Raw genomic sequence first — 19,333 nt, forward strand, 5'->3', positions numbered from 1 at the left:
TCAAGCATAGAAAGCGGAAAATAATTTCAAAAGAAGCAAAATTTTAAAGTGTGTGAAGCTTATCTTGAAATTACTCGATGCTACTCCAGGTAATGTCATATTTCCCTCAATTTGTTGAAGCATTTGATCGGGATGAATAGCGTTCATTATGGAAATATCATGCGATGGTTCCCTTTTCTTTTCTTCATTGGCTACATAGAAATGACGATTTTTGTTAAGAATCTGTTCTGTTGTATAATTATTAGTTAACAGTTGACGATACTCGTTATTGGATGGTGGTGATAGTGATGACGATGATGGTGATAATGATAATGTTGGTCTTAGTGATAACTCTGGTACATCCTTATACTCAGGATTTTTCATTTCTATTGGGATCAGATCTGAAAAGATAATAGAAAAGTTTTAGTATAATAATTAAAATGTTTGACAGTTAAAATTATTAACCTATTTATATATTTCTCATTTCCAAAAAGAGAAAAAAAAATTTGTTGGAATTTTTTTGAACTTTCAAACCATGAAAAAGTTACGCTAATATTTTTTACCTTATATTAAGAGAGGGAAACTAGTAGTTGTGATATTGCGCCATGTTTTTGCGACTAAAGAAAAAAATTATAAATTTAAAATAGAAAATTAATTAGCCCTATTCTAAAGAGAAAAGCTAGAAAAATTTCCTATGATAAAAAAATAGAACTTCCATGCACAGGAAAAATAATTCTCGTCTAATAGTTTCGTCATGTCATTTATGTTTGTTGAAAAAGCACCCAAAAATTTGTAAAGAAAGAAGACATGCATGTATGAGTCGTCTGTGGAATATTCCGTGAGGAGGTAAGCCTAATAATTATGATATACGTAGTTATCAAATGATATATAATAAAGCGTAAAGTTATCTAGTCGAATTATTGCAATATTTAAGAGAGAAAAAAAAGTTTTACTTCTCTCTTTTAATTTCGAAAAAAAAATGAGAAAGGTTTAGTTTCATTGCTTTTTATTGCTCGACTGACTAATCAATTAAATACACTTCTTGGGTATTGTTTTGTTCGGTTCAAATCATGTAACACTCATTGACACTATATAATTAATCAATTTATTTATCTACCTCATATATTATTAAATTATTTTTGCTTATTGTTCGTTATGTGCCAACCTTTCGATGATGGATCACTAGCAATTATATTTGCGTCATCCTCCAAATGTACCAAATCAAAAGTGAAATCAGCTTCATTTTCACTTGTGTAATCGTAATCAATCAATGGATTATGTTCTATCAGAGTCGCATTTACAAGCGGCATATTACCTCAAATTTCTTTCCCCAATAAGCATTACTACATTATAATGTACTATTTATTATTATTATTATTATTATTATTATTATTATTATTATTATTATTATTATTATTATTGTTGTTATTATTATTAATTATTATTATTAATTATTATTACTATTATTATATTATCATTATTATTATTATTTATTATTATTGTTATTATTATTAATTATTATTATTATTTATTAATGTTATTTATTATTATTAATTATTATATTATTATTATTATTCATTAATTATTGTTATTATTATTATTTATTAATAATATTTATTACTTATTATTAATTATTGTTATTAATTATTATTATTATTGTTATATTATTATTATTTATTATTATTATTATTATTAATTATTATTATTATTATTTATTAATATTATTTATTATTATTATTATTATTATTATTATTAATTATTATTATTTATTAATATTATTTATTATTATTTATTAATATTATTTATTATTTATTATTATTATTAATTATTATTATTTATTAATATTATTTATTATTTATTATTATTATTAATTATTATTATTATTATTTATTAATATTATTTATTATTTATTAATATTATTTATTATTATTATTATTATTAATTATTATTATTTATTAATATTATTTATTATTATTTATTAATATTATTTATTATTATTTATTATTATTATTAATTATTATTATTTATTAATATTATTTATTATTTATTATTATTATTAATTATTATTATTATATTACTATAATTATTATTTATTATTATTAATTATTATTATTATAGTTATTATTATTTATTATTTATTATTATTATTATATTATTATAATTATTATTATTCATTATTTATTATATTATTATTATTATTATTATTATTATTATTATTATTACTAACATTATTATTATTAAATATTACAATTATTGCTGCTATTTTACCATGCAATATAACAATTATATTATTATGCTAATACTGATTACCTTGCAATGGAATACGTCGATCACGTAAATGATTACAAAAATTTTGCGAACATATGCAATGTTTTCCTTTTCCATCTCGTTCCATCCAACATTTTGCATCATTAATTTTGTTTTGTTTACGGTAATGATTCGGAAGATTTAATAAGCAAAATGCTGTTGTCAATAACATATCTTCGCCTTCATCTAATTTGAAGTTAAAAAAATTGAAGACTTATCTTGAATTTCACAAAGAAAAAATATTATAATTAATTAAGTTACCACAAGCGGAAGCTATTTCCCTGTTATCTCATTTAAGTAAGAGTAACAGTAAAACTAGTGATAATTAGGACAATAAAGCTTACACAACAAGCAGGCTTCACCCGTACAATTCTTCGACTTAACACACCGTTCGTTGGACGGTCCGGTGTCATAGCAGTCGTAGCACAGCAGCGACTGTGAGCAGCGGTTCAGCAGCAGAGCGACCAGACCCAGACGTTCCATTGCCATCTGCTGCGGTACCGCGGTCCTCCTCTACGCTCGCTCCGCCATCCGGCAACTCCGTCTCTCCTCTTTTAGGGATAAGAAACACATCATTAGAAAGCATAGAAAGCACCACACATGCACACACACACGCAGACAATGTCTTTATTTATTTATTTATTATCGTTGTTCCTTTTCGTTTAATTCCCTCAAATAAAAAAAAAAGAAATTTAAAAAGACGAAAGAGACAAGAATTGGCGAAGTGCAACTCAAATGCATTGCAAACACACTTCATACTGTCTAGAAAAGTAAGGGATTATTCAATAAAGATTGTATTCGTAAGCGATTTCTTTCTTTCTTTCTACAACATTTGCCGTTGTAAATTTATTCAATAATATTGGGCGCTTTCTAGGAATTTGAAATTTTATTGATACAAAGAGAAGCATAGAGGATTTATGCAGTGATTTAAATACTTCTATGTGATGCAAAAGTTAAATTTATTGGAGAAAATGTATGTTTTGCGTAAATAATTAAATTTCATGGAAATCGAAACGTCATATATGCATTTGCATCAATAGTTGTTTATTCAAAGAGAAAATAAGGAAATGACCAATAAGTATAAGAAATATCCTTTTTCATGTTTCCTTGTTGAATTGTATGTTGTTTTCCCTGAAGAAATTATACGATAATCTAAAGTTAGGGAAACTATTGGAATTATGAAAGCAAAAATTCAAATAATTAACTCCAAAATAGCAATCAAAATAGGAAATGTTAGGATCCGTAATAGTGGAATCAATGAAAAAGTGAACTTTAAAAATTAACAAAAACTGAAAGAAGCAAAAAATGGAACAGTGAGCAAATTAGTTAATAAATTAATTAAAATAAAATAAGCATAAGAATCTAGGTAAAATAACATCAAGAAATAATGCCAAGCATGAAATCAGTGAAAACCTAAACAACTAAAATATTACAAAGCAATCAATAATTATTGAATTTCAATTTACTTTCACTATGATGAAAAAGTAAAATGTTTCATGCATTTATAATTCAAATTTTTTAATTTAATTTTTTTTAATTTTTAAATTTTTAATTTTAATTTAAATAAATAATTGCTTATTTATAATTTAAATTTGTAATTTAAATGATAAATAAGCAAAAAAAAAAAAGAGATAAAATACATAAAGCAACAAATTACTAAAATTTTGTTGAAAAATTATCAAATTAGCCATTGATATTATAAAATATTTCCTTTCACAGATAATTTAATCTTCTTGCAAATATGTGTTAATTTAATTCAACATAACAAAACATTGTATTTTTATTTTTTAATTAACAAATAATGATAAATTTATCAATCATTAGACAATCTATTCCAAACATTTCTCGACCATTTTAATTATTTCAACTACTCTGTTTAAATTAAAAATTTGAATGAAGAAAGAAATGCTAAGAATTCTTAAATTTCAATCGTATTTGAACACTAACGACAATTCCTTTAATTCATTAGTTGTGAATTTAGCTATGAATCTAACAATTTTATCATTGTTAATTAATTAAAGGAAAAAAAAAAAAATTCGTTCAAATATAATGCATAAAAAATGAGAGAAAATCTTTGAAAAAAAAACTATTTTTTTTAAAAAAAAAAAGAAACTTTTGTGAAAAATGAAACAATCCATTAAACTAGGAAATTAATTCATTGTATGCAAAAATTTATTAAACTAAAAATTAGTTCTTGCATAACATACTGAGTTCGAAAATTAATGACACATAATGGATTGAAAAATTGATGTTAATGACACTTATTAAAAATTTAAAAATACATTTTAATAAAACATATGAAGTTGAGAATTACTTTTTTATAATACTAATGGCATTTATTGAATTGAAAAAAAAAAGGAAATTCCAACGGTAGCCATTAAACAGCAAAATAATTGACAAATATATTACAATTTGTCGCCAGTCATTAAATCTTACAGTCAATATTTTCTCTAAATATAAAATTGATGGCATTTGAAGTATTTTTTTTTTTTTAGAAAAAAATTTTGTAAAAGAAATTTGACATATTTTAAAAAATTAAATTTAACAAAAATACGAATAGCAATCATCCATTGTTGATATATTTTTTTTTTTTTTTTTTTTTTTTACTGTGCTTTAAAAAAAAAAACACAAAAAATTGCTGTAATGAAAAGAATTAAAATTAGACTAAAAAAATGTTTGCTAATTATAAAAATAGTTATTTGCTGAATTCGTCTCTTTTCCTGTTGCTCAATTAGAAATTATTTGTTTGTTTTTTTTTTTTTTTTATTTTCTCTTTTTATTTACTGATTACAAAGTTTTTTTTTTCTAACTTTTTCTAGAATTTAAATCTTGAATTTATATTCATACTAGAATGTAATTAATTTTGAGAAATTTTTTTGCAAGAAAAAGAATGATGTGACAAATTCGAAATTTAAATAATCTTAGCAAATACAGTCGAGAAAAAAGTGCAAAATTCAAAAAAAAAAAAAAAAAAATCTCAGAAATAAAACGATTGCTTAAACCATGCAATTCACACTTAAAATTCAAAATCAACGAACGCAATTAGAAATTGCAAATGACAATAAAGTTGAAATTGAAAGAAAAAAAATCAATCATTTCAATGTAATCAACAAAAATAAAAGAAATTCTGACATTTCTTAATTTGAGGAAATTAAATTAATATTTTATACAAAAATAAAACTTCAAATAATTAAATTTCTCATCTAACTAACCTGACAATAAGTTAAAAATTCAATTCTATATGATTGATATTTTCACATATGTACAAATTTCACAAAAGTTATTTTTCAAAACTAAAATATATGATTTCAATTATTTCGCATTTGTTTGTAAATTTCATCCTTCCTTCCAATAAAATATTTCATTTAATATTAAAATCGATCAAAATAATTAAAGTGGAAAGGTCAAAGAATTTTTGAAAATTTTAAACTAAAAAGCTATTATAAATGAAGAGAAATTCTATTTCAAATTATATGAATTTTGGTAATAATTATATTTGAAATAAAAAAATGATGCGAATGACACAAAGCAATGAATGTGAGCAGTTGGCTTTCTGTGAAATGATTCACTCACTCACTCACTCACTTCCTTCTACTCATTTCATAAACAAACAAAACAGACGATGAAAATGAAACGGTTGAAATTGAAATAAATATGTAACGAGTGGTTGCCGCTTACACTATAAATCGATTTCTTTCATAAAAACAAAACTCTGTTTATTCTCTCTCTCTCTCTCTCTCTCCCTCTCTCTCTCTCTTCTTTCCAGATTGATGCTTTGTATGATAGAAAAGATAATTTTATTTATATAAATTAGAAAGGAAAGATGATAATTGATTCCTTGAAAAGGGCTGTATTTTTTTTCCTGCGGAAAATCTTCAAGTGTTTGCACTTTGAGTTAGTTTGTCATGATGATGATAACGATACCGATGATGATGATAATGATGATGATGATGATGGTGATAGTGATGATGATGGTGATAGTGGTGATGATGATGATAGTGATGATGATGATGGCAGTGTTGATAATTTCTATAATTTTAAATTATATTTTTCTAATAATTTAAAATTAAATGAAAAACTGTCCCTTGTAAAGCAATAATGATGCTAATAATATTGATAACTTTTAAAATTCTTTCAAAACCGCTTCATACAACGAACAAAAATTAAGTGATAGCTGTTATCAGATCAATTAGAATTGAAGAAATTGTTGAGAGTATAATTTATTTCATTACTACTACTAATTTGCATATAGATAGATTACAATACGTACGTATATTTGAATATCAATATTGATCAAAACAACGAGAATTTTCGAAACAAAATGTGAATGCTTTGTTTTTACTACTAAAAAGATTATTTGGATCAATAAATTAGTTAATTACTTCTTAGCAGATATTACTCTAAGTTAACAATAAGTTGAAATACTTTAGCAGCTATGCTTCTACCAGCACTTCTCACAGTGCATGAATTGTTGGTTGACTTTGATGACACAACAAGTTATCCGTTACTTTGGTAACAGAGATGAAAAGGATGAAAAACAATTTTGAAATGAATTCTCTCTCTCTTTTGAAATAACTAACAAACTGGTCGATCTACTATTTCTATTCATTTCTTATCATATTTTCCTTTTGAATATATCTCACATTTTTAGTACTTTAATTGCTTCACTAAAACTATGAAATAATTGTTTCTCATTTCTTTTTTTTAAATATTTCTCAATCCATCTGCTGTTTTCGATATTTTCGACAGTGTTTAAACGACGAAGTAAAATATTTAAAGTGAATGAAGAATTAATATCTATTATTAGCATACATTCATAATGATTAATAATAACAACAATAACAATAATAATAATAATAATAATAATAATAATAATAATAATAACAGTAGTAATAATACCAATAACAATACTAATACCAATAATAATAATAATAATAATAATACCAATAATAGTAATAATAATAATATTATTGGTATTATTACTACTTTTCCGTTAGTGGAGCATTGAAGAATACCTCTCTTTTGTCAAATAAGGTAAAAAAAAAAAATCAAATTGCCAATATTACTGTGAAATGATAATGATTTTGATAATTATTCATAATTTCGTACCATTTCACTTCATTTTTTCGAGAAAACTGTAGTTTTGATCTGTCATCGTATCAATAAAATCGATATTCAAGTACCAATTTTCAAAATAAACTGTTATTTTGCTTTTATTAGTTCGTTAAATTATTAATAATCAATGCTAAACTAAGAGGAAAGGAAAAGAAGGGAAAATTATTACAAATAGAATTTAAGACTAAAAATAAATTTGCATAAATCAGTAGCAAATAAAATCTTCTATTATCTTCTTATAGTAATTTCAGTATTCTTTAACTTTATATTATTGATAAGTAATTGGCAAAAAAAGAGAGGATTAGCATGCTAGCATCGCAATTATAATTGTTATCACTTTTTGATATTAATGACAATAGTGATAAAAGGTCAGATATCATCATCTATAATAAGCGAACTTTTATAAACGTTATCAAATTTCAAAAATTATTTGCTAAATTTTAAAATTTAAAAAATTTCCTACAAATTCATTTCTTATTCAGTGAAATTTTTGCTGGAAAATGAAAAAAAGTAAGCTTTCTACTGATTTTTAAATTGATAATTTTTTGATATCTTTGTTCATTCATCAGTAATCAACTGACAAAAGGGACAAAGAGTAAACTTCTAAATTGATTTTACCGATTTTTTTTTTCGATTTACTTTATTGAAAAGGTAAAGTAATCTTAGGTTTTTACATTTGCTATCCATTATTCAATTATTAGATTATTTGTTGTTTTCAATATTTGATTTAAGGCATTTGCAACCATTTTATATGGCATTTCGTGTCGCAGAAAAGTAAATTAAATGATTTAATTCAATTAAAATAACAAACTTTTTAATATAATTATTTAGCATTAAAGGAGCGATGCAGAAATTAGTTGGTTATTGGGTGTATAATTGAATAAAAAATTGAAAAAGTTAATAGGAAAAGTTTAAAGGACTAAGTGTCATATCAAATATGAAAGAGCAATATCCATTGTTTTATGCAATAAATCAAATAATTCATTTTATTTCTGAACAGCTTTAGCAATCACAATTTTCTGCACTGTGGCGCAATTGTCGTTTCAAATTTTGAGTTTGATTCCAATTCTGAATTTTATCAAATCAAATTTTGTCCATGCAACGTTTTTTTTAGAATTTAACTACGTTGTTCTGAAGTTAATCATTTCTTTTCATTTTTGTCCTATGGTCACTTCTTCTGTTAATGAGAATCGGCTTGACAAAAAGCGCAAATTATTTTCCAAGTTGAGTTTTTCTTTTTTTTTTTTTTTCCCAAATTTAAGAGTAAATATTAAAGGTAATGAACTTGTTCCAAGTAAGAAATAGTTTCATTCACAATAAACAAATACAATTTGAAGTATACCACCATAATTTTCTCTCGGAAAAAGAGCCATTAATTAGCATAATTCATTCAAATTTCATCAAAATTGCAACTTTATCAGCTTTTAGTAATTAATTTGCATAATTCAATTTATCGAATAAAACTATGAAAAGTTTAAAGTTATTTTTGTGAAACATTGAAAGCTAAACAAAAATGATATTGGCTCTGAAACAGAGAAAATTTTTTACGACACATTTAAAATTTTGTATTCTTTTGTGATGAATTTCATTCGGTGATTATCTGAAAAGAAAAAAACACATAAAAAATATTAAAAGAAATGTCACACTATTATATTTTTAATATTATATTATTACTATTTTTATTACATAGATGATATTTAAAAAATTTTTCTGCCAACATTTGAATTGATTAGAATATTTTATTTAAAGTTTAAAAGTGCTGATTGCTGCATAAAAGAATTTATATTCATCCATGCAACTATAAAACAAAAAATATTTTTTTTTTTTTAAAATAAAAAGATTATTAAGCAATATTTTGATAAAACATTTAAAAAAATTTTGAAAGAAATCAAAAAATATCAAATCAAAAATAAAAACTAAATTGCACATTTACTTAGCTGACAGTAAGACTTAAACAATCTCTGTTCCTTCCCATATGTCATACTGAAATATGCGAACTCTCAGCTATACCTTTCTCTCATCTGTTAATTACTTCCTGGTTTACTCTCGTTTTTACCTAAAAATTTCATACAAATGTATATTTGTTGACCTTTTGCCGAAATGGAGAAACTCGCGGTCAAATGCGCCGCTGTTACTGTCACTTCTTTTGTTTAAATTGATCATATTGTGCTTAGATGGCACCTCTCGTTTGCCGAAATGGAGAAACTCGCGGTCAAATGCGCCTTTGTCACTGTCACTTCTTTTGTTTAAATTGATCATATTGTGCTTAGATGGCACCTCTCGTTTGCCGAAATGGAGAAACTCGCGGTCAAATGCGCCGTTGTCACTGTCACTTCTTTTGTTTAAATTGATCATATTGTGCTTAGATGGCACCTCTCGTTTGCCGAAATGGAGAAACTCGCGGTCAAATGCGCCTTTGTCACTGTCACTTCTTTTGTTTAAATTGATCATATTGTGCTTAGATGGCACCTCTCGTTTGCCGAAATGGAGAAACTCGCGGTCAAATGCGCCGTTGTCACTGTCACTTCTTTTGTTTAAATTGATCATATTGCGCATAGATGGCACCGCTCGTTTTTCGAAATTCATGGAATCTCTTGTCAATGGATCGTTGTAATTGGCTGTAAAATTTAAATAGCAAATTATTAATTTTCTTCTTTTTTTTTTTTTTAGTAAATCAAAGTATGCATTTTTCATCATCATAAAACGACAAAACAGTTGACATTTTAGATGAAGATTGATTAGCCTAAATTAATTAAAATTTATAGCTTATGTAATGATAACAAATTAATTCCCTTATCTATTCCTTCCAACTATTTTTGATTATAATAATTAATGAATTAATTAATTAGAATGCGATAAAAAATTTTATTTTAAAAAAGTACGGTAGAATAATCATTTAGTATTTTTCAAATTTCATTTTGCTCAGTTTCATTTTACATTTTTTTTTTTTTTTCATTTTACTCAGCTAGTTTCTTTTTTAATAAAAAAAAAAAAGCTATATTACCATAATATTCTGATTGAACAATGGCAGCAGCTAATGAAATGAGTATAAGAATTCTCATAGTTTCCATTGTTAGTTACCCTTCTCACCTGAAATGAAAAAAAAAAAAAACAAACACAAAATTATATTAATCGATCGAAATATATACCACAATGGTCACCATCTTCAGTGTGATATGGTATATGATTGCGATTCGTTATTCGATCAGAAGCAACATCAAGAATTTCACAATCGTTTTCTATCAACCAAATGGTTTCGTGTGCAAAGCTCACAGCTAAATGTTTGGAAACGGTACAGCTTTCCTTTTCAGCAGATCTTTTATATGTCATATTTGAATTTAAAATTGAAATTTCCACTGGAAATGTCAGTTTATGCTTTCTGCATACCCGTCTTCATAACAGTCATCAGTAATGCTTTGAATTTAAACCACATTTTAAATTTTTATGGCTACAGATTAATCAGTCTTACACTGTTTTAAGGGCTGCTTTTTGCATTGTTGAACAATTCGAAGGGAATTATAGTCACATATTTTGCATTACGCAAACATCGAAATGTACATTGAAAACACGTGTTGATAAGGTTTATCTCTTTCTTGTTGATAACATTTCGATATGCATCAGACTACACGTAAATCATAGATTTCTTATAAATTCAGACAGTTGGAAGTTTACTTCATCTTATATATCAATTTAAAAATTAAAAATATTCTCTTCTCATTTGATTCATCGTATCAGTTTAGTGCATATTTCTGTTATTCTTTCCTCATCATGGCATATTTATAGATTATTTTGGAATGCATCAATAAAGAATTAGGCTATACACCAGATTTAGCGCAAGTTTGGACATCGGATGGTAGAAGACAAGCTTGGGTATACGTTACAGCTTCAGACAAATATTACTTTATTGGTGCTGTAGCACTGGTTGAAAAGATTTCCAGGAAACAACTGCAGTATGCAGAAGTATATCCTTTTCGTGTTATCAGTTAATTTTAATTTCATTCCATTTCTATCCACAAGTAAAAAGTCTTACTTGATATCTTTCTTTTGAGAGAAAAATCTGTAATTTAAGTGAATGCATAATGTGTTGTCTTGACAATATTTGTGTGTACACAGCCTAACATTAATTATAATTTGCATTTAATTTCAAGGAAAACAGTGCAGCAAATAATGATATAATCCCAACAAGCAACAATGTATACATGGGTGTTAATCGAATCTGGGTACATCAAACTTTAAGACGTAGAGGCATTGCAGCACTTTTGTTGGATCATGCACGATCGTATTTCGTCAGTTCTGATTCTGTGCCACGTGAAATGATTGCATTTAGTAGTCTAACAGATAGTGGTTTAGCGTTTGCTAGAAATTATATTTCTGGAGGAAAAGTCCTTCTTTACAATTTGAATCCTGAGACTTGTCACTAATCTCGATACTTCTGAAGTATAATTTAATCTATCCCCAATTTTCCACTCTCATTATTTTAAACAGAATTTTAGATCAACATTGCTATACTCCCCGAATTTTCACTATTTTTTCATTCTTTGATTCAAATAATAGAATGAAATTTTGTTTATAAATTTGATAGAAATTCCATTTGCCACTATTCTTGAATTTTGCACTGCATGGATTTAAAAAGGGCAATATTTTCGAACATCCCTTTTCTTTTTGTCTTTGTAACATTCGTGTTTAATAAAAAACTACCAACCAGATTTTAGTAACAGTTTTTCAGTGATGCATTAGATTTGTTTTTTTTATAAGTGAGAAGCAAAGGAAGGAAATCCTCTCCATATTTATTAGTAGCATTTGCTGAGGTAACAAAGCCACACTTAGGATTGTAATTTATTTCGAAAATTTTCCACTCTCCTTTAAGTGTTTGCACTTTGAGTTAGTTTGTCATGATGATGATAACGATACCGATGATGATGATGATGATGGTGATAGTGATGATGATGATGGCAGTGTTGATAATTTCTATAATTTTAAATTATATTTTTCTATAATTTAAAATTAAATGAAAAACTGTCCCTTGTAAAGCAATAATGATGCTAATAATATTGATAACTTTTAAAATTCTTTCAAAACCGCTTCATACAACGAACAAAAATTAAGTGATAGCTGTTATCAGATCAATTAGAATTGAAGAAATTGTTGAGAGTATAATTTATTTCATTACTACTACTAATTTGCATATAGACAGATTACAATACGTACGTATATTTGAATATCAATATTGATCAAAACAACGAGAATTTTCGAAACAAAATGTGAATGCTTTGTTTTTTCTACTAAAAAGATTATTTGGATCAATAAATTAGTTAATTACTTCTTAGCAGATATTACTCTAAGTTAACAATAAGTTGAAATACTTTAGCAGCTATGCTTCTACCGGCACTTCTCACAGTGCATGAATTGTTGGTTGACTTTGATGACACAACAAGTTATCCGTTACTTTGGTAACAGAGATGAAAAGGATGAAAAACAATTTTGAAATGAATTCTCTCTCTCTTTTGAAATAACTAACAAACTGATCGATCTACTATTTCTATTCATTTCTTATCATATTTTCCTTTTGAATATATCTCACATTTTTAGTACTTTAATTGCTTCATTAAAACTATGAAATAATTGTTTCTCATTTCTTTTTTTTAAATATTTCTCAATCCATCTGCTGTTTTCGATATTTTCGACAGTGTTTAAACGACGAAGTAAAATATTTAAAGTGAATGAAGAATTAATATCTATTATTAGCATACATTCATAATGATTAATAATAACAACAATAACAATAATAATAATAATAACAGTAGTAATAATACCAATAATAATACTAATACCAATAATAATAATAATAATAATAATAATAATAATAATAATAATAATAATAATAATAATAATAATAATGATAATACAAATAATAGTAATAATAATAATAATATTATTGGTATTATTACTACTTTTCCGTTAGTGGAGCATTGAAGAATACCTCTCTTTTGTCAAATAAGGTAAAAAAAAAAAATCAAATTGCCAATATTACTGTGAAATGATAATGATTTTGATAATTATTCATAATTTCGTACCATTTCACTTCATTTTTTCGAGAAAACTGTAGTTTTGATCTGTCATCGTATCAATAAAATCGATATTCAAGTACCAATTTTCAAAATAAACTGTTATTTTGCTTTTATTAGTTCGTTAAATTATTAATAATCAATGCTAAACTAAGAGGAAAGGAAAAGAAGGGAAAATTATTACAAATAGAATTTAAGACTAAAAATAAATTTGCATAAATCAGTAGCAAATAAAATCTTCTATTATCTTCTTATAGTAATTTCAGTATTCTTTAACTTTATATTATTGATAAGTAATTGGCAAAAAAAGAGAGGATTAGCATGCTAGCATCGCAATTATAATTGTTATCACTTTTTGATATTAATGCCAATAGTGATAAAAGGTCAGATATCATCATCTATAATAAGTGAACTTTTATAAACGTTATCAAATTTCAAAAATTATTTGCTAAATTTTAAAATTTAAAAAATTTCCTACAAATTCATTTCTTATTCAGTGAAATTTTTGCTGGAAAATGAAAAAAAGTAAGCTTTCTACTGATTTTTAAATTGATAATTTTTTGATATCTTTGTTCATTCATCAGTAATGAACTGACAAAAGGGACAAAGAGTAAACTTCTAAATTGATTTTACCGATTTTTTTTTTCGATTTACTTTATTGAAAAGGTAAAGTAATCTTAGGTTTTTACATTTGCTATCCATTATTCAATTATTAGAATATTTGTTGTTTTCAATATTTGATTTAAGGCATTTGCAACCATTTTATATGGCATTTCGTGTCGCAGAAAAGTAAATTAAATGATTTAATTCAATTAAAATAACAAAATTTTTAATATAATTATTTAGCATTAATTAAAATTTGAAATTAGAGGAGCGATGCAGAAATTAGTTGGTTATTGGGTGTATAATTGAATAAAAAATTGAAAAAGTTAATAGGAAAAGTTTAAAGGACTAAGTGTCATATCAAATATGAAAGAGCAATATCCATTGTTTTATGCAATAAATCAAATAATTCATTTTATTTCTGAACAGCTTTAGCAATCACAATTTTCTGCATTGTGGCGCAATTGTCGTTTCAAATTTTGAGTTTGATTCCAATTCTGTGATTCCAATTCTGAATTTTATCAAATCAAATTTTGTCCATGCAACGTTTTTTTTAGAATTTAACTACGTTGTTCTGAAGTTAATCATTTCTTTTCATTTTTGTCCTATGGTCACTTCTTCTGTTAATGAGAATCGGCTTGACAAGAAGCGCAAATTATTTTCCAAGTTGAGTTTTTCTTTTTTTTTTTTTTTTTTCCAAATTTAAGAGTAAATATTAAAGGTAATGAACTTGTTCCAAGTAAGAAATAGTTTCATTCACAATAAACAAATACAATTTGAAGTATACCACCATAATTTTCTCTCGGAAAAAGAGCCATTAATTAGCATAATTCATTCAAATTTCATCAAAATTGCAACTTTATCAGCTTTTAGTAATTAATTTGCATAATTCAATTTATCGAATAAAACTATGAAAAGTTTAAAGTTATTTTTGTGAAACATTGAAAGCTAAACAAAAATGATATTGGCTCTGAAACAGAGAAAATTTTTTACGACACATTTAAAATTTTGTATTCTTTTGTGATGAATTTCATTCGGTGATTATCTGAAAAGAAAAAAACACATAAAAAATATTAAAAGAAATGTCACACTATTATATTTTTAATATTATATTATTACTATTTTTATTACATAGATGATATTTAAAAAATTTTTCTGCCAACATTTGAATTGATTAGAATATTTTATTTAAAGTTTAAAAGTGCTGATTGCTGCATAAAAGAATTTATATTCATCCATGCAACTATAAAACAAAAAATATTTTTTTTTTTTTTAAAATAAAAAGATTATTAAGCAATATTTTGATAAAACATTTAAAAAAATTTTGAAAGAAATCAAAAAATATCAAATCAAAAATAAAAACTAAATTGCACATTTACTTAGCTGACAGTAAGACTTAAACAATCTCTGTTCCTTTCCATATGTCATACTGAAATATGCGAACTCTCAGCTATACCTTTCTCTCATCTGTTAATTACTTCCTGGTTTACTCTTGTTTTTACCTAAAAATTTCATACAAATGTATATTTGTTGACCTTTTGCCGAAATGGAGAAACTCGCGGTCAAATGCGCCGCTGTTACTGTCACTTCTTTTGTTTAAATTGATCATATTGTGCTTCGATGGCACCTCTCGTTTGCCGAAATGAAGAAACTCGCGGTCAAATGCGCCGTTGTCACTGTCACTTCTTTTGTTTAAATTGATCATATTGTGCTTAGATGGCACCTCTCGTTTGCCGAAATGGAGAAACTCGCGGTCAAATGCGCCGTTGTCACTGTCACTTCTTTTGTTTAAATTGATCATATTGCGCATAGATGGCACCGCTCGTTTTTCGAAATTCATGGAATCTCTTGTCAATGGATCGTTGTAATTGGCTGTAAAATTTAAATAGCAAATTATTAATTTTCTTTTTTTTTTTTTTTTTTTTTTTAGTAAATCAAAGTATGCATTTTTCATCATCATAAAACGACAAAACAGTTGACATTTTAGATGAAGATTGATTAGCCTAAATTAATTAAAATTTATAGCTTATGTAATGATAACAAATTAATTCCCTTATCTATTCCTTCCAACTATTTTTGATTATAATAATTAATGAATTAATTAATTAGAATGCGATAAAAAATTTTATTTTAAAAAAGTACGATAGAATAATCATTTAGTATTTTTCAAATTTCATTTTGCTCAGTTTCATTTTACATTTTTTTTTTTTTTTTTCATTTTACTCAGCTAGTTTCTTTTTTAATAAAAAAAAAAAAGCTATATTACCATAATATTCTGATTGAACAATGGCAGCAGCTAATGAAATGAGTATAAGAATTCTCATAGTTTCCATTGTTAGTTACCCTTCTCACCTGAAATGAAAAAAAAAAAAAAACACAAAATTATATTAATCGATCGAAATATATACCACAATGGTCACCATCTTCAGTGTGATATGGTATATGATTGCGATTCGTTATTCGATCAGAAGCAACATCAAGAATTTCACAATCGTTTTCTATCAACCAAATGGTTTCGTGTGCAAAGCTCACAGCTAAATGTTTGGAAACGGTACAGCTTTCCTTTTCAGCAGATCTTTTATATGTCATATTTGAATTTAAAATTGAAATTTCCACTGGAAATGTCAGTTTATGCTTTCTGCATACCCGTCTTCATAACAGTCATCAGTAATGCTTTGAATTTAAACCACATTTTAAATTTTTATGGCTACAGATTAATCAGTCTTACACTGTTTTAAGGGCTGCTTTTTGCATTGTTGAACAATTCGAAGGGAATTATAGTCACATATTTTGCATTACGCAAACATCGAAATGTACATTGAAAACACGTGTTGATAAGGTTTATCTCTTTCTTGTTGATAACATTTCGATATGCATCAGACTACACGTAAATCATAGATTTCTTATAAATTCAGACAGTTGGAAGTTTACTTCATCTTATATATCAATTTAAAAATTAAAAATATTCTCTTCTCATTTGATTCATCGTATCAGTTTAGTGCATATTTCTGTTATTCTTTCCTCATCATGGCATATTTATAGATTATTTTGGAATGCATCAATAAAGAATTAGGCTATACACCAGATTTAGCGCAAGTTTGGACATCGGATGGTAGAAGACAAGCTTGGGTATACGTTACAGCTTCAGACAAATATTACTTTATTGGTGCTGTAGCACTGGTTGAAAAGATTTCCAGGAAACAACTGCAGTATGCAGAAGTATATCCTTTTCGTGTTATCAGTTAATTTTAATTTCATTCCATTTCTATCCACAAGTAAAAAGTCTTACTTGATATCTTTCTTTTGAGAGAAAAATCTGTAATTTAAGTGAATGCATAATGTGTTGTCTTGACAATATTTGTGTGTACACAGCCTAACATTAATTATAATTTGCATTTAATTTCAAGGAAAACAGTGCAGCAAATAATGATATAATCCCAACAAGCAACAATGTATACATGGGTGTTAATCGAATCTGGGTACATCAAACTTTAAGACGTAGAGGCATTGCAGCACTTTTGTTGGATCATGCACGATCGTATTTCGTCAGTTCTGATTCTGTGCCACGTGAAATGATTGCATTTAGTAGTCTAACAGATAGTGGTTTAGCGTTTGCTAGAAATTATATTTCTGGAGGAAAAGTCCTTCTTTACAATTTGAATCCTGAGACTTGTCACTAATCTCGATACTTCTGAAGTATAATTTAATCTATCCCCAATTTTCCACTCTCATTATTTTAAACAGAATTTTAGATCAACATTGCTATACTCCCCGAATTTTCACTATTTTTTCATTCTTTGATTCAAATAATAGAATGAAATTTTGTTTATAAATTTGATAGAAATTCCATTTGCCACTATTCTTGAATTTTGCACTGCATGGATTTAAAAAGGGCAATATTTTCGAACATCCCTTTTCTTTTTGTCTTTGTAACATTCGTGTTTAATAAAAAACTACCAACCAGATTTTAGTAACAGTTTTTCAGTGATGCATTAGATTTGTTTTTTTATAAGTGAGAAGCAAAGGAAGGAAATCCTCTCCATATTTATTAGTAGCATTTGCTGAGGTAACAAAGCCACACTTAGGATTGTAATTTATTTCGAAAATTTTCCACTCTCCTTTAAGTGTTTGCACTTTGAGTTAGTTTGTCATGATGATGATAACGATACCGATGATGATGATGATGATGGTGGTAGTGATGATGATGATGATAGTGATGATGATGATGGCAGTGTTGATAATTTCTATAATTTTAAATTATATTTTTCTATAATTTAAAATTAGATGAAAAACTGTCCCTTGTAAAGCAATAATGATGCTAATAATATTGATAACTTTTAAAATTCTTTCAAAACCGCTTCATACAACGAACAAAAATTAAGTGATAGCTGTTATCAGATCAATTAGAATTGAAGAAATTGTTGAGAGTATAATTTATTTCATTACTACTACTAATTTGCATATAGATAGATTACAATACGTACGTATATTTGAATATCAATATTGATCAAAACAACGAAACAAAATGTGAATGCTTTGTTTTTACTACTAAAAAGATTATTTGGATCAATAAATTAGTTAATTACTTCTTAGCAGATATTACTCTAAGTTAACAATAAGTTGAAATACTTTAGCAGCTATGCTTCTACCGGCACTTCTCACAGTGCATGAATTGTTGGTTGACTTTGATGACACAACAAGTTACCCGTTACTTTGGTAACAGAGATGAAAAGGATGAAAAACAATTTTGAAATGAATTCTCTCTCTCTTTTGAAATAACTAACAAACTGGTCGATCTACTATTTCTATTCATTTCTTATCATATTTTCCTTTTGAATATATCTCACATTTTTAGTACTTTAATTGCTTCATTAAAACTATGAAATAATTGTTTCTCATTTCTTTTTTTTAAATATTTCTCAATCCATCTGCTGTTTTCGATATTTTCGACAGTGTTTAAACGATGAAGTAAAATATTTAAAGTGAATGAAGAATTAATATCTATTATTAGCATACATTCATAATGATTAATAATAACAACAATAACAATAATAATAATAATAACAGTAGTAATAATACCAATCACAATACTAATACCAATAATAATAATAATAATAATAATAATAATAATAATAATGATAATACCAATAATAGTAATAATAATAATATTATTGGTATTATTACTACTTTTCCGTTAGTGGAGCATTGAAGAATACCTCTCTTTTGTCAAATAAGGTTAAAAAAAAATTCAAATTGCCAATATT

General features: G+C 25.9%; 4 protein-coding genes across 4 annotated transcripts; 2 read left to right on the top strand and 2 right to left on the bottom strand.

Moving 5' to 3' along the window:
* Nucleotides 1-2,775, bottom strand: Bm6700 (Uncharacterized protein; the record flags this gene model as incomplete). The annotated part of the gene is made up of 4 exons (XM_001897329.2): nt 1-380; nt 1,145-1,294; nt 2,290-2,472; nt 2,631-2,775. 4 exons carry the CDS (start codon nt 2,773-2,775, stop codon nt 1-3), a joined length of 858 nt encoding a protein of 285 aa, XP_001897364.2.
* Nucleotides 2,776-6,109: 3,334 nt separating this feature from the next.
* On the top strand, nt 6,110-6,802 carry Bm11034 (Uncharacterized protein; the record flags this gene model as incomplete). Its single annotated transcript, XM_043082426.1, has 2 exons — nt 6,110-6,302; nt 6,717-6,802. 2 exons carry the CDS (start codon nt 6,110-6,112, stop codon nt 6,800-6,802), a joined length of 279 nt encoding a protein of 92 aa, XP_042938360.1.
* Nucleotides 6,803-10,577: 3,775 nt separating this feature from the next.
* On the top strand, nt 10,578-12,403 carry Bm18177 (Uncharacterized protein; the record flags this gene model as incomplete). Its single annotated transcript, XM_043082427.1, has 5 exons — nt 10,578-10,693; nt 10,882-10,981; nt 11,185-11,361; nt 11,550-11,783; nt 12,284-12,403. 5 exons carry the CDS (start codon nt 10,578-10,580, stop codon nt 12,401-12,403), a joined length of 747 nt encoding a protein of 248 aa, XP_042938361.1.
* A 2,707-nt stretch (nt 12,404-15,110) lies between these two features.
* Nucleotides 15,111-16,402, bottom strand: Bm1519 (Uncharacterized protein; the record flags this gene model as incomplete). Its single annotated transcript, XM_043082428.1, has 3 exons — nt 15,111-15,114; nt 15,605-15,941; nt 16,336-16,402. 3 exons carry the CDS (start codon nt 16,400-16,402, stop codon nt 15,111-15,113), a joined length of 408 nt encoding a protein of 135 aa, XP_042938362.1.
* Between the last annotated feature and the right edge of the window lie 2,931 nt (nt 16,403-19,333).

The sequence above is a fragment of the Brugia malayi genome, assembly GCF_000002995.4.
Source record: "Brugia malayi strain FR3 genome assembly, contig: Bm_v4_Chr4_scaffold_001, whole genome shotgun sequence".
Lineage (NCBI taxonomy): Eukaryota > Metazoa > Nematoda > Chromadorea > Rhabditida > Onchocercidae > Brugia > Brugia malayi.